General features: G+C 41.3%; 1 protein-coding gene across 1 annotated transcript in view; it reads left to right on the top strand.

Moving 5' to 3' along the window:
- Positions 1–25,633, top strand: part of LOC147336683 (NACHT, LRR and PYD domains-containing protein 12-like) — a 206,880-nt gene that overhangs the window by 25,020 nt on the left and 156,227 nt on the right. The window contains exon 8 of the mRNA XM_086285538.1: positions 11,928–12,104. Coding sequence (XP_086141664.1) covers positions 11,928–12,104 — 177 coding nt within the window. The remainder of the gene's footprint in view (positions 1–11,927; positions 12,105–25,633) is intronic.

The following is a 25,633-nucleotide window of genomic DNA, read 5'->3' as shown; positions in this document are numbered from 1 at the left end:
TGTGATCATCACAGCAGAGGCCTTTGTGTCAAAGCCACTGAGGATCAAACAGAAACACATGAAGCATATTTTCCTGTTCTGGCCTTTTATAGCAGATAACCTTCAAAATATTCTGCAGTCCATCAAAAACTGAAGCAAACCATGAATCAACATGTGAACATGAGCTGATGCTGCTGAAGTGAAGCAAAGTTACAGAGGTTTGATTACAGACACAGCTGAGAGTTTGTAATCTGTCATCATTTTAAAAGGTTTAAATTTCTTCAGTATTGAACAGCAGAAATGAGGCTTTGTTTTCGGAGGCCGACAGCAATGAACACAACAGCAGACTGGTGCGTAATAAGCAGTGAATAATGCAGGAAACAGATTTTTGAAGGTAAACTGTTCTTGAAGTACACTGAGAGAGAGAGAGCTGTGCAGGAAGTAAACGTCAAAGTCAGAGAGAATTCATGATGATGTTCATCAAACGTAAACCGTAGTAAAATGGAGAGAATGTTGTCTCCGGGAATTTAGCTGATTTGATGTAGAGCGGCAAGGTATGGTGGGTGTGTTCCGGTTAAAGAACACGGAGGCAGCTTCCACGTTTAGGAGATTTATTCAGCTGTGGTCTGTAGTAACGATACATAAAGCAACTATCAGTACAGCACACATAAAACATTCAACATGCCCAGACATTATTCTAGCACAGAGATAGCACAAGGAACTGTATTCAACACTCACATCTATAACAACTTCAATAATTACACCAGATTTATGATTAGCATTAACTAGCTTAGTAGCTTACATAGCATGTTAGCGTATTAGCATAAGATAACATTAGCATAGTCAAGAGGGAACAAATACACACAATAGCATCTGACATTAGTGATGGGCAGATGAAGCCTCATGAAGCACTGATGCTTTTCATCCAATTGGTTCACCCCAACGCGAAGCTTCTTGAAGCTTCATTTGCTCTAGCAGGACACCTACTGGACGTAAAAATATTAGTTGGCATGAATTTGAAGAGTGTGGCATTTTGCACACAGCCTGTAAATGTCAACAACAAAAGGAGTGTGTAAAACACCTATAGTGTAGTGATGGCAGTATACTGTGTATATTTATGCTGGCAGTGTGGAAAATGATTATTTGCGGCAAAGTTCGAACCACTTCATGAACCAGTCACGTGGTACAGCCGGGCAGCGAGGCTTCGGACGTCATCATTTTCAGCTCCTCCCATAAATGAAGCAAGCCTCGATACGCGCTTCGCGGAAACGCCCCCTCCATTACTCGACACACGCTTCGAAGCCCCGATACAGAACGTCACATCACTATCTGACATACACAACATCATGTAAACAGAACCCACCTTCTGGCAGTCACACACAGCAATAAACCAAAACCCACAAAATGCTGATGAGAGGACACGAGGAGCAATGCTGGCTAGCAGCAGCGATAAAGGCAGACTAGCAGCACACAGCACAGAGTGGTGCATTCAAGGAGCGTCAGCATAGACATGGTGAGTTCAAAGACGTAGGACATATCAATTTCCACAGCGCAAACACTATCTATAAACAAACCACAACACTTCAACCAAGCAAATAATGTGTAAACAGTGGCCTTTCTAACACGTAGTTTGGATCTTCTTCTGCTGCTGGTTCACTCAGTTTTGGTTGGAGACAGATGAAACCTGCAGCTTCAGGATCTGTGAGCTGTCCACTTTCAGCCCCAACGGCGTGTCCGTGTACGTGCCGTCGAGTGAACGATCCACGCTCTGTGTTTCCATCTTTGTGTGTTTAGCTGCTCTCAATTACTGTTTTATCTGTTTGCTTGTTGTTGAAATACTTTTGGGAGCTTTAACCTGAGATTCTGGCAAAATACATTTATATTAAAAATCGATTCAGGATTGAATGAATCAACATTGCTTTATTCAAATTAAAACCATTTAAATGGGAAAATCCATTTTTTTACAGCCGCCTCTAATGCTGGGTAATGTCAGCTGGTCCATGTGCAGCTGGCTGTGAGGCTCAGGGAGCGTCTACAAAGTGCAAAACTGAAAGAACACCATCCATAAATATTGAGTAATAACTGGACTCTCATACAGCGAGACTCAAATGCCTTTAAACATCAGCTTATCCTGCTGATCCAAGTCCAACACTGAGTTTGTAAAAACATGTTTGTCAATCATTTTGTTTGGTTTCTGAGGAAAATGATTCAATAACTTGCTGCTAATACACAACATTTCATCATATTTCCTCATAACCCTCTTTTGTCTGACCATTTGATCCCATTTGAATTTGCAATAAAGGATCTACAGAGTTTGGTGACAATAATGACAGTAGATGTTTGTGTGAAAGTGCTGGAAGCAAATGAGTGTGTGATGTTCTTTCAGTGTTGCACTTTGTAGACGCTCCCTGAGCACTGGTCTCACAGCCAGCTGCACATAGAGACCAGTGTTGTTAGTCCAGGTCAGAAGATGACTTGTTGGAATGAAAATGAGCTTGTAGTTTGTCTGCTTTAATAATGTGACTGGAAAAAGGTGTTGGACTTCAAATATGTCCATTTCTTTCACACTTCACCTTTAAAAGTGAAGCCTTGTGGTTCCTGGAAGGAAAAACACGACTTTTTCAAGTCTTTGTCCTGTTTTTATGATAAATGTACGACTTTAATGTGAAACATTCAGAGTTTTTTCTCTTGTTGTGTTTGTTTGAAGCTGCTTCCTGTTGGCTTCAGCTGTTTGGAGTTTCCATTTTCTAAACTTCTACATTCTGAACCTTCTTCAGCTCTGAACAGATGATGAAACACTGAATGATTTCAAGCTCACACTTTGTCTAATAAACTTACATCTTTCATTCTTTATACAGATTGTGGGGCTGTGGTTTGTCAGAGATCAGCTGTGATTATCTGGCAGCAGCACTGAAGTCCAACCCCTCCCATCTGAGAGAGCTGGACCTGAGCTACAACAACAAGCTGCAGGATTCAGGAGTGAAGCATCTGTGTGGTTTCCTGGAGAGTCCAGGATGTGGACTTGAAACTCTGAGGTCAGTCAGCATGTTTTAGTTGTGCTGAGATGAATATGATGTGAAAGTTGTGCTGACACTAAACTGCAGACATCAGGCTGATATTATACTGATCCACACTGAGGATCTTCATGGTAAAGTCTGTTTTCTTCTTCTCTGGTTTAGTCCATTGACTGCAGCAGAACAATGTTCACATTTCAAACAGTGAGACTCAACGTATGGCCCGCGGCCCACACGCGGCCTGCCCACCTTTCCTGATTCAGAGAGAGGGGACCCTGATTAACTGTGTAGTGTTCTTCCTCACAGTTCTAAGTATCAGACACAACAATGAATAATCCACAGCTGACTGTCTTTAGCAGGTCAAAGGTCACGGCACACAGCAGACAGTGGGAAATATTATAATTCTGATCATTTATCAGCACATATCCATATGTATAAAAACAAAGCTGATACTGTGAGACTTGATCAGAGGTGTGATCATCACAGCAGAGGCCTTTGTGTCAAAGTCACTGAGGATCAAACAGAAACACATGAAGCAGATTTTCCTGTTCTGGCTTTTTATAGCAGATAACCTTCAAAATATTCTGCAGTCCATCAAAAACTGAAGCAAACCATGAATCAACATGTGAACATGAGCTGATGCTGCTGAAGTGAAGCAAAGTTACAGAGGTTTGATTACAGACACAGTTGAGAGTTTGTAATCTGTCATCATTTTAAAAGGTTTACATTTCTTCAGTATTGAACAGCAGAAATGAGGCTTTGTTTTCGGAGGCCGACAGCAGTGAACACAACAGCAGACTGGTGCGTAATAAGCAGTGAATAATGCAGGAAACAGATTTTTGAAGGTAAACTGTTCTTGAAGTACACTGAGAGAGAGAGAGCTGTGCAGGAAGTAAACGTCAAAGTCAGAGAGAATTCATGACGATGTTCATCAAACGTAAAGCGTAATTTGGATCTTCTTCTGCTGCTGGTTCAGTCAGTTTTGGTTGGAGACAGATAAAACCTGCACAGCAAATCCAGCATGTCCAAATTAACACTGTCGGATTTGATTTCAACACTATTAAAGTGTCTATATGGGTCCACACCAGAGAGTGTTAATTTAACTCTTTTTGGATAGTTGGTACGTTAACTCTGATTTAGTGTTAAACACCAAATCTGTCTGGAGTTGATAATTTAACACTTGGTGTGAAGAGTTTATATATTAACTCTCAAAGAGTATTTTAGTTTAACTACATAAGAGTTATCTTCTAATTCCTTCCAAAAAGCGGGAATTTTACTCTTCTGAACTTCTAGAAATTTATTTTGAAAATAATCATTTACTAAAAAGACGCAACGGTTTTTGAAAAACATTTATTCTGAACTGTGCACCACAATTTCAAAACATTTTCTGAAAGATGTAACAGTGTACATGTTCTCACTTTCATTAGAATTGTGTTTATCAAAAGGTCTGACATAGGTGAGCTGGTAAATGCAAATAACAGCATTCTCATCACTTATTTCTTCAATACAATATGCATGTCCTTCATTCATCACTTTGTGGAACTTCAACGCACTTCTGCTCTCCCCCATATTCCATCTTCACAAGCATATCCTGTGCGGAGATTGAATAAAGATTAGTTGACACTAATTAATGGCACAAATAATCCACTAAACAAGTGGAGCACAGTAAAAAAAAAAAGGAATGCTTTTTGAGCCATTACTTGTGTAAAGTATTTTCCCAAAAGACAAGGACGCAGGCAACAGGTAATACTGACTAAATGTAAAACCTCAACCTTTTTCATTTTTACCTAAACCGTGTGCACAAAACTCTGGAGGGATCTATGCTAACGTAGAACCCAGTCAGGACGCCTGCTACTGCTGTTTGCTCGTTTTTTATGGGAGATCGTTTTCAGGCTTCAAGTAGCACCATTATACCAACATTTCACATTCTAGACATTGTTTTAGGTGTATTTGACCAAAAGTTTAACTGAAAATTCACATGCAAGCTTTTTTTCAAGGCTGTGGTATTTGCCCGCAAACAATACCTTTCAGCTAACTAAAACAGAATATTGTGCTATCAGCGAGCAACATGGCTAATGCCTTTCACACAGCTTTGTCTCAACTCCAAAGAGCCACAGAAGTAAAAGCTAATAATAATAATTGAAACAACCTTTGAAAAAATGACTTACCAAGCATGGCAAACAACTCAAATATGTAGAGCAAAATGTTCTGAAACGGCTTCACTTCAGCTTCAATTGGAGCTGTGCTGGGGGCGGAGTCTGTGAATTTACTCTATTGGTGTCATAGCCCCTGTAGGAGTTCAGAGTTAAGAGGTCAAGAGTTAATGTTTCCATTTTAACACCTCCAGATTTGACATAGAAACACTCATTTTTAACACTCGATTTTAACTACTATCATTTTACACCTCAGAGTTACATTAAAAGAATGTGACTCTACTTAGAGTAAAATTAACTCTACTTTTGCAAGAAGACTACTAACACCAAAACATTTAAGGCAAGGCAAGGCAAGGCAAGTTTATTTGTATAGCACAATTCAACAACAAGGTGATTCAAAGTGCTTTACAGAGACATTAGAAACAAGAACAAATAAAAAGCATGATTTAAAATTGATTAAAACAAGCAAATAAACTAACTAACTAATTAACAAACAAACAAACAAACAAAACAGTATATAAAATCAAAACAGATAAAATCAGAACAGTAGATAAAATCAGTAGTTAAATGTAAGTTTTGAAATTTAAGCTTAAAGTGTGGATTTGGTGCTTTATTCAAATGCAGCTGAGAACAGGTGAGTCTTCAACCTGGATTTAAATAAACTGAGTGTTTCAGCTGATCTGAGGCTTTCTGGGAGTTTGTTCCAGATATAAGGAGCATAAAAGCTGAATGCAGCTTCTCCGTGTCTGGTTCTGACTCTGGGAACTGATAAAAGACCGGATCCAGATGACCTGAGGGATCTGGAAGGTTCATACTGGGTCAGGAGGTCATTGATGTATTTTGGTCCTAAACCATTCAGAGCTTTATAGGCCAGCATCAGAACTTTAAAGTCTATCCTCTGACGGACAGGCAGCCAGTGTAAGGACCTCAGAGCTGGACTGATGTGGTCCACTTTTTTGGTCTTAGTGAGGACTCGAGCAGCAGAGTTCTGAATGAGCTGTAGTTGTCTGACTGATTTTTTAGGTAGACCTGTAAAGATGCTGTTACAGTAATCAAGCCTACTAAAGATGAATGCATGGACTAGTTTTTCCAGGTCCTGTTGAGACATCAGATCTTTTATCCTTGATATATTCTTGAGGTGATAGTAAGCTGACTTTGTTATTGTCTTAATGTGTTTTTCTAAGTTTAGGTCTGCATCCATCACTACACCCAAATTTCTCGCCTGGTTTGTGGTTTTTAGATGTATAGATTGAAGTTCTCTGGTGACCTGTAATCGTTTTTCTTTGGCGCCAAAGACTATTACCTCAGTTTTGTTTTTGTTTAGCTGGAGAAAATTGTGGCACAACCAGTCATTGATTTCCTCAATGCATTTACCAAGAGCCTGTACAGGGCCTCGGTCTCCTGGTGACATTGTGATATATATTTGTGTGTCATCTGCATAGCTGTGATAGTTTATTTTGTTGTTGTTTATAATCTGTGCCAGTGGGAGCATGTAGATGTTAAACAGAAGGGGTCCCAAGATGGAACCTTGGGGAACTCCACATGTGATACTTGTCTGCTCAGATGTGAAGTTACCTATTGATACAAAGTATTTCCTGTTTTCTAAGTATGTTTTGAACCAGTTTAGTACAGTTCCTGAAAGACCTGTCCAGTTCTCCAGTCGTTTGAGTAATATGTTGTGGTCAACTGTATCAAATGCTGCACTGAGATCCAGTAAAACTAGGACTGACATTTTTCCACTGTCTGTATTCAGACATATGTCATTAAACACTTTGGTCAGAGCAGTTTCAGTGCTGTGGTTCTGTCTAAAACCTGACTGGAAGGCATCGTAGCAATTATTCTGTTTTAAGAAGTAACTGAGCTGTTGAGAAACTGCTTTTTCAATGATCTTACTTAAAAACGGGAGATTTGAGATCGGCCTGTAGTTGTTCATTTGTGTCTTGTCAAGATTGTCCTTTTTCAGTATAGGTTTGATTACAGCAGTTTTTAGTGATTCTGGAAACACACCTGATAATAAAGAAAAGTTGACGATCTGTAACAGGTCTGACTCTAAAGTCTTTGAGACCTTTTTGAAAAAACTTGTTGGCAGGACATCTAAACAGCAGGAGGAGGAGTTCAGTTGACCTAAGATGTCCTCCAGGTCTTTGCTGTTAATAGGTTGAAACTGTTTCATGGTGTTTAAACAGTTTTTTGGTGGACACAGTACATATCCTGGATCTGCTGTTGATGTACCAATTGCTTGTCTAATTTTTTGGATTTTTTCAGTGAAGAATTTGGCAAAATCATTGCAGGCCATGGTCGAATGAAGTTCAGCTGCCACTGACACAGGAGGGTTTGTTAGCCTGTCAACTGTAGAAAATAAGACCCGAGCATTATGGCTGTTTTTAGTGATGATGTCAGAGAAGTAGGACCTCCTTGCATTCCTCAGTTGTAAATTATAATTGTGAAGTTTCTCTTTATAAATGTCATAATGAACCTGGAGGTTTGTTTTTCTCCATCTGCGCTCAGCTTTCCTACACTCTCTTTTTTCATTTTTCACCAGTGTGGAGTTTCTCCATGGAGACTTTTTCCTTCCAGAGATAACCTTCACCTTAATGGGAGCAATAGTGTCCATTACATTTAACATGTTAGCATTGAAGCTATTGACGAGCTCATTGACTGACCCTCTGGGCAGGTCAGGTGTTAATGGGAAGACCTGGTTAAAAATTGCACTACTGTGTTCAGTTATACACCGTTTTGTGATCACTGTTGTTGATATATTTGTGTGGGCTGAGATTTTACTTTCAAAGAAAACACAGTAATGATCAGACAGGCCCACATCAGACACAGTAACCTTTGAAATGCTCAGGCCTTTGGAGATCAGTAGGTCAAGAGTGTGTCCTCTATTATGTGTGGCCTCTGTTACATGCTGAGTCAGCCCAAAGTTGCCCAGAGTGTTACTCAGGTCTTTAGTCCCTTTGTCCTGAGGGTTGTCCACATGAATGTTAAAATCCCCAACAATAATTACACAGTCAAAATCAACACAGATCACAGACAGCAGTTCACTGAGGTCATTAAAAAAGTCTGTGCAGTATTTGGGAGGCCTGTAAACATTAAGAAACACAACTTTGGATGGGGCCTTCAGCTGTAAAGCCACATATTCAAAAGACTGAAAACTTCCAGGAGATAGCTGCTTACATTGAAATGATTCATTAAATAAGACAGCAACCCCTCCTCCTCTCCTGCTCGCCCTGACCTCACTGATAAAACTGTAGTTAGGAGGGGTCGTCTCGATGAGAACAGCTCCACTGTTACTTTGGTCCAACCAAGTTTCAGTTAAAAACATAAAATCAAGGCTGTGCTCAGTGATTAAATCATTAATTAAAAATGTTTTCCCAGCTAGAGATCTAATGTTTAATAAAGCCAACTTGAGTTTTTTAGAGGTATTACTTGTCCCCTCGTGTTTGGGAGCAGTCTGTGGCACACAAGGTATGTTTACTATGTTTAAAGATCTTTTAGAGTGCAGCTCTCTGTGTTTTGACCAGGCCACATGTCTCCTGTCACCTAAAAGTACAGAAATTTTAAAACCTTCTAGTAAACAGGGTCCCAGCTTCTCCTGGGAAAAGTCATCACTGCCATAATCCTCACAGCCCGGACCCTTCACACATCACGCATCAGACTGCGGAGACAGGGCATGAAGAGGAACTAAGGGGGGCGAGGCTGGGCAATGTGACTTCGATTGCTCTGTTGAGGGTGGGGCTCGATGGCGAACCTTTGGCCGCTCTGGTGGGGGGTTTATGGGGGACAAAAAGGGATTGGGACGGGGGGTAGATCTGAGCCCAGCATTGACCCGCTCCATCATCACCTCAGTGAATTTCAGGTGTGGGGAGGAGGGAGAAAGGGAGGGGGAGGAGGGTGATGGCCTGTCAGGGGTTTGGGGGACTGGGGAAGGTCGTGGTCCCTTGTCCTGGTCGTTGGTGTTGTTGAGAGAGTTGGAGGCAAATAGGGACCCCTCTTCTTGCCTTAGATGTCTCTCCTTTCTGAGGCTCTTCCTCAGATGCCATGGATGTCTCTCCTTTCTGAGGCTCTTCCCGGGTGGGGGCAAATGGAGCTCCTCTTCAAGGTTTCTGCTGGGCTTTGTCTGTTCTTGGAGTTCTGTTTGTTCCTCTTTATGAGATAACTCCTCGTTTATCTCAGCCTTGGCACCAAGCACGGATGGATGACGTATGAAATAAAACAAGTTGGAGGTGAACATTTTCACCCCTGACTTGTTAAAATTAAATCCATTTGCTTTGAACAGATGCCTGCGTTCCCAAAAAATATTAAAGTTGTCGATAAAGTGCACTGAGTGGTCAGCACATGCTGATATAAGCCATTTATTCAGTGTAAACAACCTGCTGAATCTCTCGTCTCCTCCTCTGACCGGCGGTACAGGTCCACTGATGAATACAGCTGCATTCAGAGAGTTTACAGTATTTAATAATCCAGTAAAGTCCCGTTTCAGAACCTCCGACTGTTGTTTGGACACATCGTTTGACCCTGTATGCAGGACAATGTTTGTCACAGTTGGATATTCATCTGCAATTTGAAGAATTCTCTCCTTCAGGTTGTTGACCATATCGTTAGGAAAGCAGAGGACTTTAGTGTTCTTACCGCACATCCTTTGTACATCCTTTACGGCAGAGTCACCCACAATCAGAGTTTCAGGCCTAGCCTTTAGCTTTCCCTGTGGCCTTTCACTTTTTAACAGATTTTCAGACCTTATTTCGCTGCTTTTAGATGGATGGTTGTCCGATATAGATCCAGGGTCCTTTGATAGTGGAGCAAATCTGTTCTGCAGTTTCACATTCAGTTGTTTTGGAGGTTTGTTGTTAACCTTCCTATTCACGGTTGTCCAGTCCTGTTTCCTCCCGTATACAGGGGTAGAAGAGCTTCTCTGTCTCGTAGGAAGTGAAGGCCAGTCGGTTTCAGAGATTTCAGCTCGCTGTGCCCTGCCTGTGATACGTCCTCCCCCTTCCAGGAGACATGATTTATGTCTTGGTTTTGCACCAAGACAGTCTAAGGGGGGATTATCACTTGAGGATTTATAATAATGCACAGAGTCTACTTTCTTGGTCATGTTATCTGTGCTCCTTAGCTGTGTACTAGCTTGCTCATCGCCATTGTTTTGAATCAAAGGCAAGGTTGTTTCATTTCCACACAGTCCATTTACCTCCACGTTTACTTCTAAGCGATGAATTTTTGTCTCCAGTACTGCAATCTTCTGCAGGAGGCTGTGGTAGTCATCTGTGGAGAGGGAAGGCATCTTGTTGCTAGTTAGCCTAGCGGTTAGCACCTTTCCAGGCTATTGAGGCTGCTCGGTGCCCAGACGCTGTAATCAGGCTTCAGCTGTGTCTAGGCCACAGACACACGGAGCGCTGAGGACAAGGTAACCATAAAATGTTGCTGTTTCTGTTAAGAACACTCTAGTCCTAATGATCTACAAGTGTCCAGAAGTTATCGCAGGTAAGCTCACACGGAAAAAAGGGAAAAAATCAGCATAAAAATCAATAAAAATCAATATAAGAAGCAAAGCATTCAAGAGCAAAGAGATGAAGCGTCCACACTCACACTTTTGATTTTGCTGTGTGCAGCTTCAGGATCTGTGAGCTGTCCACTTTCAGCCCCGACGGCGTGTCCGTGTACGTGCCGTCGAGTGAACGATCCACGATCTGTGTTTCCATCTTTGTGTGTTTAGCTGCTCTCATTTACTGTTTTATCTGTTTGCTTGTTGTTGAAATACTTTTGGGAGCTTTAACCTGAGATTCTGGCAAAATACATTTATATTAAAAATCGTTTCAGGATTGAATGAATCAACATCGCTTTATTCAAATTAAAACCATTTAAATAGGAAAATCCATTTTTTTACACCCGCCTCTAATGCTGGGTAATGTCAGCTGGTCCATGTGCAGCTGGCTGTGAGGCTCAGGGAGCGTCTACAAAGTGCAACACTGAAAGAACATCATCCATAAATATTGAGTAATAACTGGACTCTCGTACAGCGAGACTCAAATGCCTTTAAACATCAGCTTATCCTGCTGATCCAAGTCCAACACTGAGTTTGTAAAAACATGTTTGTCAATCATTTTGTTTGGTTTCTGAGGAAAATGATTCAATAACTTGCTGCTAATACACAACATTTCATCATATTTCCTCATAACCCTCTTTTGTCTGACCATTTGATCCCATTTGAATTTGCAGTAAAGGATCCACAGAGTTTGGTGACAATAATGACAGTAGATGTTTGTGTGAAAGTGCTGGAAGCAAATGAGTGTGTGATGTTCTTTCAGTGTTGCACTTTGTAGACGCTCCCTGAGCACTGGTCTCACAGCCAGCTGCACATAGAGACCAGTGTTGTTAGTCCAGGTCAGAAAATGACTTGTTGGAATGAAAATGAGCTTGTAGTTTGTCTGCTTTAATAATGTGACTGGAAAAAGGTGTTGGACTTCAAATATGTCCATTTCTTTCACACTTCACCTTTAAAAGTGAAGCCTTGTGGTTCCTGGAAGGAAAAACACGACTTTTTCAAGTCTTTGTCCTGTTTTTATGATAAATGTACGACTTTAATGTGAAACATTCAGATTTTTTTTCTCTTGTTGTGTTTGTTTGAAGCTGCTTCCTGTTGGCTTCAGCTGTTTGGAGTTTCCATTTTCTAAACTTCTACATTCTGAACCTTCTTCAGCTCTGAACAGATGATGAAACACTGAATGATTTCAAGCTCACACTTTGTCTAATAAACTTACATCTTTCATTCTTTATACAGATTGAGGGACTGTGGTTTGTCAGAGATCAGCTGTGATTATCTGGCAGCAGGACTGAAGTCCAACCCCTCCCATCTGAGACAGCTGGAGCTGAGCAGGAACAACAAGCTGCAGGATTCAGGAGTGAAGCATCTGTGTGGTTTCCTGGAGAGTCCAGGATGTGGACTTGAAACTCTGGGGTCAGTCAGCATGTTTTAGTTGTGCTGAGATGAATATGATGTGAAAGTTGTGCTGACACTAAACTGCAGACATCAGGCTGATATTATACTGATCCACACTGAGGATCTTCATGGTAAAGTCTGTTTTCTTCTTCTCTGGTTTAGTCCATTGACTGCAGCAGAACAATGTTCACATTTCAAACCTTCAAAGAAGAAGAAAAATCCTCCACTGGATAATTCACTGTGAAACTCTCCAACTCTTCATTCCACCTTAAAGTCTGTCTGACACTGAAATCCAAAGCAAAATGTGCGTTTGCTTTACAGACAGCAGTCCAACACAAACATACACACATCATCCAAAACACAGTCCAACATCCAAATCTCCTCCACTACCAGCATGAATGATGGGAAAGAGAAGGAGGAACACTCTGACATTCAGGGTTAGAATGAGTTTCATGAAGCAGACTGTGAAGAACAAAGCTGCATTAGAAAGCTTACATGAATGAATGAGTGGACAGAAGTGGACACAGATCATCTGAAGCACTTCAAAGGCTTTAAATCAGCACATTTCTCTTTATTCTTTATCAACTCTGTTAGTTTCTCTCAGTTTTCTGTGGAATGAAGCTAACAGCAGGCTAATAAGATGCTGACCAATAGGTTTCTATTAAAGGTTGTAATTTGTATATGAAAAAGTGCTTTGGCTCAGCAGGGATCAGCTTACAGGTAGAATACAGCTGCTGGATGGGATTAGCATGTCATAGCTATCTACCAAACTGCTAACTGGGGGATTTCAGGCCATCTATGGATCATTTTTGCTAACTGTTTATTCAGCTTAGGCTCACAGGGCTGCAGCCTGTGCCCTAGCTGTCATAGGGCAAGAGGCGTGATCCACCTGCAGAGGTGAGCAGTCCATCACAGGGCCAACAGAGAGAGACAGAGAAGCTGTAAATGTCCAGTTTTGTTTATTGATCTAAGCCTGAACAGCTACGCGTAGGGTCCAGTAGAGGGCTCTGTTGTTTAGTTAGCGGCAAGCTGCACTTCCAGCTCAGACCGGTTTTTGTGGCGCACATGTCCCAGTAGGCAGCTCTCAATGAAGCGTGAAGCAGCGTGATACCGGACTCTAGCAAAATTAACAATTTGCAGCCCTTGGAATGCGGAGCGAGGTACATGTTTTAAGTTGTATTTGTTTGCTTAACTGATATTTTGTTGTATTTTCTGCATTATTTGAGTTCATATTTGTAATAAGCGTCTAAGAAAATGTATTTTGTGTTTCTGTTTAGTTTTCACGGTGCATTGGTGCACCTCAGCACTGTTAGATTCTGAATGAATCTCAAAGTAAAAATTACTGCACCCGTCGAGGCTCTCTCTATTTCTTCCTTGGTCCGAGGGACTGCTACAGAAGCACTCTCTCACATCCACACCTACAGCCAATTTAGAAGCACCAATGAACCTAAGCAGCATTTCATTGGACTGTGGGAGAACATCCAACCTCCACAGCAAGGCCAACAAGCTTCAACCTACAACCTTCTTGCTTTAAGGCACTAGTGCTAACCACTTTTCCCCATTTCAGCCCAAATCCTGCATCTTCCTGTTTCTGACTCCAGGCCAGCTCCACTAACACTTTCTCATCAGACACTGCCACCTAGTGGAGGAAGTCTTAGTTCCATTTGAAGCTTCAGATTACAGTTAGTTCCTTTACAAAGAGGTGGAGGTGGTGGGGCCACAGCACCATCATCACTGAGTGCCATAGGACACTTAACCTTTGTTTCCATATGCTGGGAACTTCCTGTTGTTCCAAGGAGGACTGGAAAATGTGTGAAAATCTCCCAGTCAGTTCCTCACAGCACACTTCAATCATTTCCCTCCCACAGCATCAGGACCAGGGCTTTTTCTCTCTTTGGTCCCACTAAGAGATTTCCACACAAACACCTCATCAGTGGGACTCTCAGAGCTACCAGCCCTTTGCTACAATCACAAAGCTCTTCATTGAAATCAATGATATCAAAGCTGGAATCAAATGAGTCCAAGTCTTCTGCTGATTCAGCATCACATTCATCTTTGCTCCTTGTTCTGCATCCCCACCATGGACTTCATTCCTTTCCAAGCCAGCCTTGAGTGTCCTTTATTCAGCTCATCCTCTGCTTTACTTTTACACCTGATTTTAGCTGCTTTATCTCTCTTTCAACAAGTTTCTGTGCCTCAATCTTTTTCTTCTCTCCCTCATAACAAGACAGCTTCTTCTGCCTGAGAACATGTTGGAGTGATTTACTAATCCAGGGCTGCTTATTGGGGAAAATACTTCCTGTTTCCAAAGTAATCCCCATCTTTCCCAGAAAGAAATGTAAGTAGAAATCGATGATCGAAGTGAGAACATGAGCCTTTAAAAAGTCCCAGTGGGTGCAGTCAAAGCAGTCCCTCAGTCCCAGTATAGAGTCTTTGGTCCAGACTGGAACAACTGTGTGCCCAGTTTGAGCTCTCTTCAGTCCTGTGACCTGACAGACCCAGAGGGGCCATCACATCACATTTAGAAGCTCCCCTAATGGAGCCACAACACATGTCCAATACTTAGTCTGTCTTGTTGGACCAACTGGAAGAAATGATTCAAGGACTTAGTCACAGAACAGAGATTCAAATCTCCAAAATCCAACTGGCTGCATCAGGACATATAGTCTGAAACTCTGCACAGTTTCCTCTATGAAGCTGCTTCCTGTTGGCTTCAGCTGTTTGGAGTTTCCATTTTCTAAACTTCTACATTCTGAACCTTCTTCAGCTCTGAACAGATGATGAAACACTGAATGATTTCAAGCTCACACTTTGTCTAATAAACTTACATCTTTCATTCGTTATACAGATTGATGGACTGTGGTTTGTCAGAGATCAGCTGTGATTATCTGGCAGCAGCACTGAAGTCCAACCCCTCCCATCTGAGAGAGCTGAACCTGTACGAAAACAACCTGAAGGATCCAGATGTGAAACAGCTGTCTGATCTTCAGCAGAGTCCAGACTACAGACTGGAGACTCTGCTGTAAGTAGAGTGATGGAGTGAGTGGGTGGTGCTGTCAGCAGTATTGTACTAAACACAGTCAGTATGAAACAAAGATCCAGTGTTTCCTGTAAAGCTGCAGCTTCTCAGTGAAGCTGTGAGAGGAGAATGGTGACAGGCTTCAGGATTGGACACAAACACTTCCTGTTTCTGACCTTTATGGTCACCATAGTAACGGCTGACACGCTCTGATCAAACGCTGTCAACAGCCAATCAGCTCTCTGAACAAAGCAGCACGCAGACCAATGACTGCACTCATTTCCAAGTTTAAAGCAGTGAAGAACACAGTCTGTAGGTGAGGAAGAATTTAGTGAGAGCAGATGTTTGGATGGAATTCCTCCAGTTAACAGCTGGAACCGTCCATCTGGATTGTTGGGCTTGTTGTTGGGGTTCCTACAGAGCTCAGAGTGGACACACCAAGGTTCTTCTAATGAATGAAAGTCCAAACTCAAACTAGGAGGGAAAAACATTTTCAGCAACTTCAATAAAAATCCAAAGATTAGAAAAAGTGAAGCAACAATGAGTCCTAGTACAGTCCCAGCACTGAAGTCCCTGCTGCTCTTTATACTGGATGTGCTGCATCACTGACTGACAGCTGATGAAGAGTCTCTGGAAACACTCGTTTATCTCCTCTGCTCTTCCTTCTTCTCTCTGCAGGTGGTGGTGATGATGGTAAACAGGACGGTGTGTGTGCTGAGAGAGGAGGAGCTGTGTCCTGATGATCCAGAGAGGTTGAAGCAGCAGCAGCTTGTGTGTAGAGACGCTCTGACTGGGCCATGTTACTGGGAGGTGGAGAGGAGAGCTTCATCCAGCAGTGACTGACAGAGGAATGAGAAGAAGTGCAGATGACTGTCAGTGCTGCAGAGTGAACTGCTCTGAGAACAGCTCCACTGTCAGACACAATGTAGAGTCCAGCATCATCCCTGTGTGTCCCTCTGGATCTGACAGAGGATCATCAGTGTATCTGGACTGCTCTGCTGCTGCTCTGTCCTTCTACAGTCTCTGTCTGACTCTGGCTTCAGACCCTCCTGGATCAAACTCACCTGGAAAGACTTTCAAACATCACTCAATAGATTTGAATACAGAATATATTTGATATATACTGTAGATGTACTGTAGAGTTGCAGTTTGTCACTTGTAAATACAGTCTGTGAGCAGCTGTGAGCTGAAAGATCTTTCTAGAAACACGAAATGTTTTCACTCTTCTGTTGCTTTTTCATATATTTCCACAACATTAATATTGATCCCACCTGTCTCACCTGTTTCATGCTTTTATACATAATAACAGGACACGTGTGATCTGAGCGCTGCTGTGGTTGCTGTGCTGCACGTCTTCATTTAGATAACAGAGACATCTAGTGGTTCAGAGGGAGAACTGCAGGAGGTGGAGCTGTGTTTTAGCATGGAAAACTTTTTATCTTTTAGGCGCAGATACAAATATGACAAGTATCAGTGTGAGATACAAAAGGTCACATCAGTCAGCAGAGGGAACAGTGATCACACAGCAATGTAAGAATAGAAACATAACAGTGAATCTGGACATGTATACAGATGGAAGCAAACAAACAGGATGTAACACTACATTAAAGCCACAAATGGGAAGAAAACAAAGCCAAAGGAAAATATATTTGATCTCAGGAATCCAAATCAGATGCTTTAGAGCAGGGGTCGGCAACCCTGGGCACGCGTGTCACAGCTGGCACATGAAGGGTTAACTGATGCCACGACCATAGCTGGACTGGCCATCGGGCATACTGATGGTGATTTTTCATTTTTATGGGCCGATGATGTTTTTTTTATTTTTTTGTAACGGTATAACAATGAAAGATGGTGGATTGGCCGGATGCTGGTCAATGTGTAAAAATAAGTCAGTTGTTTGGTGGTGGCTATGGCGGAGCTTCCACAGAGGCAGCAGGTGGATGAGGGAAAAGGGGAGGCAGGAGGAGCAGAGACCCGAGGCGGCCGCCTGTCCGAGTGTCAGGTGAACTGAACTTCAGGTAAGAAGTTATGACCTGCAGTCTGTCTGGGTCAGATATAAACCAAGTTTAGGTGGAGTTTATTTTCCTTGTGCTGACTTTTTACAGTCAGTTACAATAACTCGTACTGCTACTAGCTAGCATGACGGAGTTTCTATACAGCTGGGTGGTGCTATGATGTTACTGATAGTGAACTTTACAGTGGCTTACAAAAGTATTCCCACATTTTGTCACATTACAGCCACAAACATGAATCAATGTTATTGGAATTCCACATGAAAGACCAACACAAAGTGGTGAACACGTGAGAAGTGGAACAAAAATCAGACATGATTCCAAACATTTTTTACAAATAAATAACTGCAAAGTGGGGTGTGCGTAATTATTCTGTCACGGAAAAACACACTGCCATCAACTTCTGTTTTGTTTTGTCAAAATCACTGTAATATAATCACTGTACCTTTATATACATGCGACTTATATTAATGCTGCTGCCCTCTTGTGGCTAAAGTTCAATTCAATTCAATTCAATTCAATTTTATTTATATAGCGCCAAATCACAACAAAAGTCGCCTCAAGGCGCTTCATAGATACAGAGAAAAACCCAACAATCATATGACCCCCTATGAGCAAGCACTTTGGCGACAGTGGGAAGGAAAAACTCCCTTTTAACAGGAAGAAACCTCCGGCAGAACCAGGCTCAGGGAGGGGCGGGGCCATCTGCTGCGACCGGTTGGGGTGAGAGAAGGAAGACAGGATAAAGACATGCTGTGGAAGAGAGACAGAGATTAATAACAGATATGATTCAATGCAGAGAGGTCTATTAATACATAGTGAGTGAGAAAGGTGACTGGAAAGGAAAAACTCAATGCATCATGGGAATCCCCCGGCAGCCTACATCTATTGCAGCATAACTAAGGGAGGATTCAGGGTCACCTGGTCCAGCCCTAACTATATGCTTTAGAAAAAAGGAAAGTTTTAAGCCTAATCTTAAAAGTAGAGATAGTGTCTGTCTCCCGAATCCAAACTGGAAGCTGGTTCCACAGAAGAGGGGCCTGAAAACTGAAGGCTCTGCCTCCCATTCTACTTTTAAATACTCTAGGAACAACAAGTAGGCCTGCAGAGCGAGAGCGGAGCGCTCTAATAGGGTGATATGGTACTACAAGGTCATTAAGATAAGATGGGGCCTGATTATTTAAGACCTTGTATGTGAGGAGCAGGATTTTGAATTCAATTCTGGATTTAACAGGAAGCCAATGAAGGGAAGCCAAATTAAATTAAAGTGTAATTATGTTATTGTTATTAGGGAAAACATTTGAGAGTAACATGCCAAATGAGTCAGCACTTTGGCTTTAGCTGAAGAAATCCTCATTTTTATGTCATCAGTTATAGTTGCATGTATTCATTATCATAATTTAACCTTTAAAATTGATGTCTTCAATTTATATTTATATTTATATGGTTGTATTAAATAAAGACATCACTAATGAATTAATTATTTCAGTAATTCATTTAAAAATGTACATAATCAATTAAAGAAATATATTAATAATGAATTATCCATTAATTTTATTTAAAATATTTCATTATTTGTTTATATACAATTATAATTAGTTAATTACATATTTAATCAATTATTGGTTTGTTTTCTATTTTAATTATTTTACTGACACATTTAATGAATTATTTAATGATGTATTTATTTAATTCACGTTGCTACTCCTGGCCCTGCATCGCTGTTCATAAATACATTTTATTTGTCAGCTTCACCCATCAAAGTCAGGGGGCGGGGTTAATGCTGATCAAGTCAAAACCATTGCTTTGGTCTGGTGGGCGTTCTTTTAGTGGGCTTTTCTGTCACGGCCTGCGTGGCAGACTATGATGAGGGGAAGGACGACCCAAATGCTGGACTCTTTGATGAGGTCAGTGCGTTTATTTACAGTGATGCAAAATAATCCAAACAACAATAAATCCCCAGTGCGTTCCCGACTCTGACATGTCCTCTTGCCAGTGTTAGTGTTCTTTGTCTCCGCTCCTCAGTGTCTGAGCACCCCGTGCTCGCTGCCCTCTCGTCTCCACACTCCTCCTGGGGAATAACAAAGAGGCAGCCGTCAGCAACGCCACAATGCAGCAGACTAACCTTAACTAACTCGCCAAGAGACTAACGTGAAGTTACGCAATGGTCCAGCATCGGAGACAGCTCCACCACACTCCTAAGTAGCTCCTCTGACGAGGCTTGATCAGCTGCAGGTGTGAGTAATTCTCCTCCGCAGGTGTGGCCAGGCTCCTGGCTGACACACCCACACACACACCTAGATACACAAACATGGAAACAGGAGACAGCAGCACCAAAAACACACATGTCCATAACTTCTTACAGGCCCTGGGTCACCCAGACCCCGGTCCCATGACAATTCCTCAAAACTAAGTAGGCCTACACACCAGGGTTTGGACATGTGTGGACCCAAACTATACTTAAACTTTACCCTTTTTTGTGTCACCAAATACACTTTAATATCTTCTAGACAAGAATGTAGTGGCATAATCTTTAACCTCCTAAGACCCAAACTCCTCCGTGCCATTCATTTTTAGTTTCTCTTTGATATTTGGGCTGATTGGGACCTGATGAATGTAAAAACAAAGAATTACCAGATGTTTTTTTTTTTTACCAAATTTTTGTTTCTGAGAAAAATGAGAGCCACATATGAGGATATTTGTCTAAAATTTCGATAGCACAGTGGCAGTGTAACATCCTCGTAAGTGGATATCAGGCCCTTGTAGAGCAAAATGTAGTATTTTGGTCTAAACAACCCAAAATGTGATGTCCACATATGTGGACGCCAGGTCCTAGGAGGTTAAATATCTGCTCACTTTGTCAAAATGAACCTAATCATCTCTGATGAGTTCAGTGATGTCTGCCAGCTCACCTTGCAAGTGGTCGAGCTTACACCGCCGACAATGCGGCACACAACTTGTAAACCCCCTGCTGACTATCACCTCTGGAGTTATTTATTTATGTTAGTTTCAACTGTTCCTGCAAAAAGTAAGCACGTGTTACTGATAAAAAGTCCAATAGAAGCAAAGTCTAAACTTTGAAAACAAAAAACAAAAACCTGTCTGATTAAGATCTGATGTTTGGGGGGTTTCAATAAGCAGTGTGACCCATGTATATGCATCAGGGGTGGTTTTGATTATCGATTTATCGATTAAAATTGATTCTGGCTTGGATAACGTGATATCGATTCATTAAAATCCTGAATCGATTTTTTAATATAAATTTATTTTGACCAAAACGCCAGAATCTCAGGTTAAACCTCCCAAAATTTCAACAACCACCAAACAGCTAAAACAGTAAATGAGAGCAGGAACACGGATTCTGCACAAAGACGTAAACACAAAGCGCGGAGCCGCCGACGCATCAGAATCAGTGAGATGTGACTTTCTCACCTGACGGCACGGACACGAGCTGAAAGCCGACAGCTCGCTGATTCTGATGTTTCGGCGGCTCCGCGCTTTGTGTTTACGCCCTTTTTGCGCTGATTCTGAAGCTGCAGGTTTGATCTCTCTCCAAACAATATTGAGTAAACCAGCAGCAAAAGAAGCTCCAAACTACGCTTCACATAAACATCGTCATGAATTCCCTCTGATTGTTTTGCTGCCACCAGGATAAAATCACACTTCATGCACAGCTCTCTCTCTCTCTCTCTCTCTCTCTGTACTTCAAGAACAGTTTCCTGTTTTCTGCATTATTCGCTTGCTTGTTACGCACAAGTCTACCGTTCTTGCAGCCTGTCGGCCGCTGTTTTTTTTTTTCTTTTACTTACTTCTGAAAACAAAGCCTCATTTCTGCCGTTCAATACTGATCAAATTTAAATTTTTTAAAATGATGCAAAATTGCAAAATGCTCAGCTGTGTCTGTAATCAAACCTCTGTAACTTTGCTCTGCTTCACGTCAGCAGCATCAGGTCATGTTCATATGTTCATTAATGGTTTTCTTTTGTTTTTGATGTACTGCAGAATATTTGTATAAAATCCCAGGCCAGGAAAACCTTCATTTTTTTCTGTTTGATCCTCAGCTACTTTGACACAAAGGCATCTGCTGTGACGCTCACACCTTTGATAAAGTCTGGCAAGTGCCAGATTTCTTTTTATAGATATAAAATATAGAAATGTACTGATGCATGACCTGAATTATAATATTTCTGACTGTCTGAGGCCAAATTTCCCCGATTCAAATTGAATCAAATTGAATCGAATCGATTCTAGACATGAGTGACGATGCCAGCCCTGATATGCATGTTTTAATAAAAGAGATAATGTTGGTGTTTCAGTCATGTAGTAACTGTTAGCTTTAACTGTACAAGGCTTGTTAGACATAATGAAACACATCGTACAGACTTCTGGATGTTAGACTATAATTTTTATTATGATTATTAATCTTGAGTCTAAAAAGTCAGTCAAGTATATCCAGGATATCTTTCTGTTAACTGGATTCACTGACCCTAACACTGGGACCAGGATAAGCGGTCGCATGAAGGTGGTTACCAGCTGGTTACCAGCTGAGAATCTTATTATTTAATTAATTTAATTAAGTTATTTAATTTTTCTACTTTTTCCTCTACATTTCCCCTGAAATGAAGGGATTGTGTTAAACATGCTTTAGTTCCTCACATTTTTCTGCATCTCTTTGTTCAACCCCCTGAATTAAAGCTGAAAGTCTGCACTTCAAACACATCTGAGTTGTTTCATTTAAAATAGATTTTAGTGTATGTACAGAACCAAAATCAGAAATGAAGTTCTCTCTGTCCAGATATTTATGGACCTAACTGTATAATCTATACAGCACGTAAAAAATGCTGTAAATAAAGAAGTCTGTGAAAATGTGGCGCTTCCAGGTCAATTTAAACTGAAGTGATATAATCTTCTCCCCACAGTTTGAGTTTGTATTGTCTCAGCTGCAGACAGACTATGATATTAATATTATTAGTTATTAATATTATTAGTTATAAAGGACACCACTATTGCCATCACCAGTGTGTGAATGTGTGTGTGAATGGGTGGATGACTGGATATGTAAAGCGCTTTGGGGTCCTTAGGGACTAGTAAAGCGCTATACAAATACAGGCCATTTACCATTACCATTTTGTTTCATCACTATGAGCTCAATAGTGGTCAGATAATGAGCCCCATTTTAACTATTCTATAACCCTGCACATCTGCTCAGTTGTCACTTGTCTGTCTGTGCTGAATCCTTTACAAGCACATTAGAGAAACATTAGCAGTAGCATCCTAGGTCAGGCCTGGGTCACCAGACTCCAGAGGTGCTGTAAAAGGTCATAAAGTTAACACTCTGCTGTAAAAGAAGTAACACTGGCTTCAACACAGGATGTCTCTCACACTGTATTCACATCTCCACTGTAATATTCACATTCCTCAACAACACAGTGTAATTTCATCACCAACATACAGCCTGTCAACACAGTTTCCTTCACACAAAAACTCAGTAATCCTGTGGTAGAAAAACATTATTAAGTTGTGTCCTGCTGTAAATCACATGATCAAATCACATGATTAACCCTCTGCTGTAGAAAAGTAATGTAAATGTTAGCGCTGCGCAGGTGTGTACACACTTTCTCACAGTGACGTCTGCATTGTGAGTAATACAGGATCATGAATAACACACTGCTGTTAAATTCACAGACACACAGAAAAATTACAGCTAAAAGCTTAAATTTGCCGAGTTCACACAGTCATGTGACCCAAAGTTTCCTCCTCTGGTCTCCTCCTGCTCCTGCAACAAAAGACACACACAGAGATACATCCACCCCTTTGTCACATCTGGGTGGGGGTTAACCTTTGCATAGTGGTGTTAAGTCAGTCAACTCTTGTCAGCTTTCAGCAGTCCAGTCAGTTCCCCATTTTTTTCACTCATTTTTTATTCATTTATTCATTCAGTGCTGATAGTGGAATCTATCGTCGCATTTCGTTTCCACCCTCAGCAATATGACGCCATTTCAAAAAAAGAAAAAGAATTTCGACTGGATCACCGCTGCATCCTTTCAGACAGGGACTCGCTTCCTAATCGTCCCAATAAGTGGCTTTCTCCTGAGCCCATTTTAATTTTGGAGAAACTCACTTTGCAACCGTTCCCAACAACATGTTGTGTAGTTCTTCCTGCTCAAATGTTCAGATGTGCTTTAAATGACAGAGATTTAGCAACAAACTCTCAGTGCACTGTGAAAGTAACAAAATAAAAAGGAAAAAAGAAAGAAAGGCCTTGTTAAGTCATGACACGTGTTCTTCATCCCAGGAGGGGAAATCATACCAAACCTAACTGGCAGGTTCAACTTTGCAACAAAAGACAAATCATCAGCCAGATTAATCTCAAACATTCATCCACTCAGCCACACACCTCACACCACACAACATAACCCTGTTGTCTCATCACATAACGACTTTCTTCTCATGTAACCAAATGTGTGCCATGTTAAAACTTCTTCACACATCAGAAACTCAACAATCAGCTCACTCATTCAAGACCCCTCATCAGCATCCTGTTTTCTCCTCTATGATGCAACCATCTGTCCTCCAAAATAATATTCGTCCACTAGTCTATGTATCACTTTCATCTTACTAGTGACTTGGACAAGATGACAAACAGAATCTCATGCTTCATGAGTCAAATTGTTGTCGTGTTGAACAGATTCATGTACTGATCGTCTCCAGAATGTTAGAAGAGCTTCAATGAATCATTAGAAACAACTTACATCTGCACAGTTGTGTCAAACCAATCTTTGTGTCATTGTGGGATTTTTGTGTTTCTACATGTGACACACGTCTAAAACATGCACACAATTTGAACACAAAACAGGGACATTTGTTACCACAGCCAGATGCTGAGAGCCATTTACTTGTAGTCCTGTGTCTATATATATGAACCATTAGATGTTATTGGAATGAAATGATTGTCAGCTTTGATAGTTTCATGTATGTATGACGGTGAAAAAGCCGTCGGCCTCTGGAAGGAAACAGAAGACATTTCAGAGGCTGCAGCAGATTTCTTTGATTTGGGGCCTTTTTCAGCTTTATTGGACAGAGCAGTGAAGATAAGTGACAGCAAAGCAGAGGCAGAGAGAAAGGGGGCGTGGCCCGGGTCAGAATCAAACCAGGCCAGCTGCTCTCCACCTCGTGGCACATGGTCACCTGCTCATCCTAGTGAGCTCCACCAGCAGCCCTTTCACACACTTTACACTGTCAAACACTGTGTGTGGACCTCAGCTAACAACAGGCTACATTTAAGTCTGGACTACATGCTTTTATATTGAGGAGATTTTTCACTGTTTTTATTCCATCAGCAGCTCAACATCATGAGCAGCTTTGACATAAAGACATCAAACTCAAGCTGACTTTAAACTACTTTTAATACAGGGGCTCAAAAACAACAACATCTTTATTATATATCAGGACAGAAAGACATTTCATCTCAAATGAAAACAGCTTTATTTGGAATAACCAGCACTATCAACTGGTTTGGGATCTCCACCAGTTTCATGTCTTTACAGCTTCTCCAACAAAGTTCCTGTAAAATCAGCATGTTTGTCTTTATTGGTTTGATAGTGATTGATTATTCAGTCCCAATCTGCTGTCATCTAAAGAACAAAATGATGTTTCTATGAGTCACAAAGCTCCAGATGTTGTCGGCTTCACAAAGAAAACAAAGAACTTAAACACAAAGTGTTTGGAGCCAAAATGTTCCCAAGCTGCTCTTTTTGAAATGGCAGAGGTACAGTGGTGTCTAACAGCACACTGTGGAAGGCAAACATGTTATTGTTGGATGAAACTTCATGAATCCTTTGTAGATTTGAGCTGTTGGAGCCTTTCTTTTCTCTTCAGGTGTACAGATGCTGAGGAGGCAGGTGAAGCAGGTGGAGCTGTTGTGATGCTGGCAGAGGGTGTGTCTTAGTAACTCTGTGAGGCAGAACTGGATCCAACATTGTGGATGTGTTGATGTTGGAGCCATTAAGAGTCTCTGGCCACACTGTAGGATTTCCCTTTGATCCACTGTGGGGGCATTTTGGAGTCTGTCAGTGAAACTCTTCATGTTTGTGTTTGACTCCAGTTTATAGAAACAGAGAAATGTGTCATGCTTTTGTTCGGCCTCCACAAATACACACATTTGTTCATTGGTTGGACTTTTTGTAAGGAGACACATTGAAAACCATGTTAATAAGATCTTGTTGTTTCCTGTGGATCCGACACAGAGAGTGGACTTCAGACAGAAAGCGTGGAAGAAATTTTAGAGGCCGTGTGTGGCAACAGGAAGTTTCTGTGTGTTTGCTGATCTTACATGTGGAAAACAACACGTGATGTTTGTGGAGTTCTACAATGATTGCAGCTGCCGTCATAGGCAACTCTCGCATTTAAGTTCATTTTATTAGATAGTTAAGTTTGAAACAATAAGTAGTTGAAACAGGGGCGATTCTAGGATCAGAGCTTTGGGGGTGCTGAGCACCAGGAGAGCTGCCCAGCCA

The sequence above is a fragment of the Aulonocara sp. 'chitande type north' Nkhata Bay genome, linkage group LG3, assembly GCF_057382095.1.
Source record: "Aulonocara sp. 'chitande type north' Nkhata Bay isolate Kocher_YH1m ecotype deep benthic linkage group LG3, A_spYH_male_GT1.1, whole genome shotgun sequence".
NCBI classification, from domain to species: Eukaryota; Metazoa; Chordata; class Actinopteri; order Cichliformes; family Cichlidae; genus Aulonocara; species Aulonocara sp. 'chitande type north' Nkhata Bay.
The sequence above is the reverse complement of the archived record's forward strand: the minus strand, read 5'-3'. Positions and strand labels throughout refer to the sequence as shown.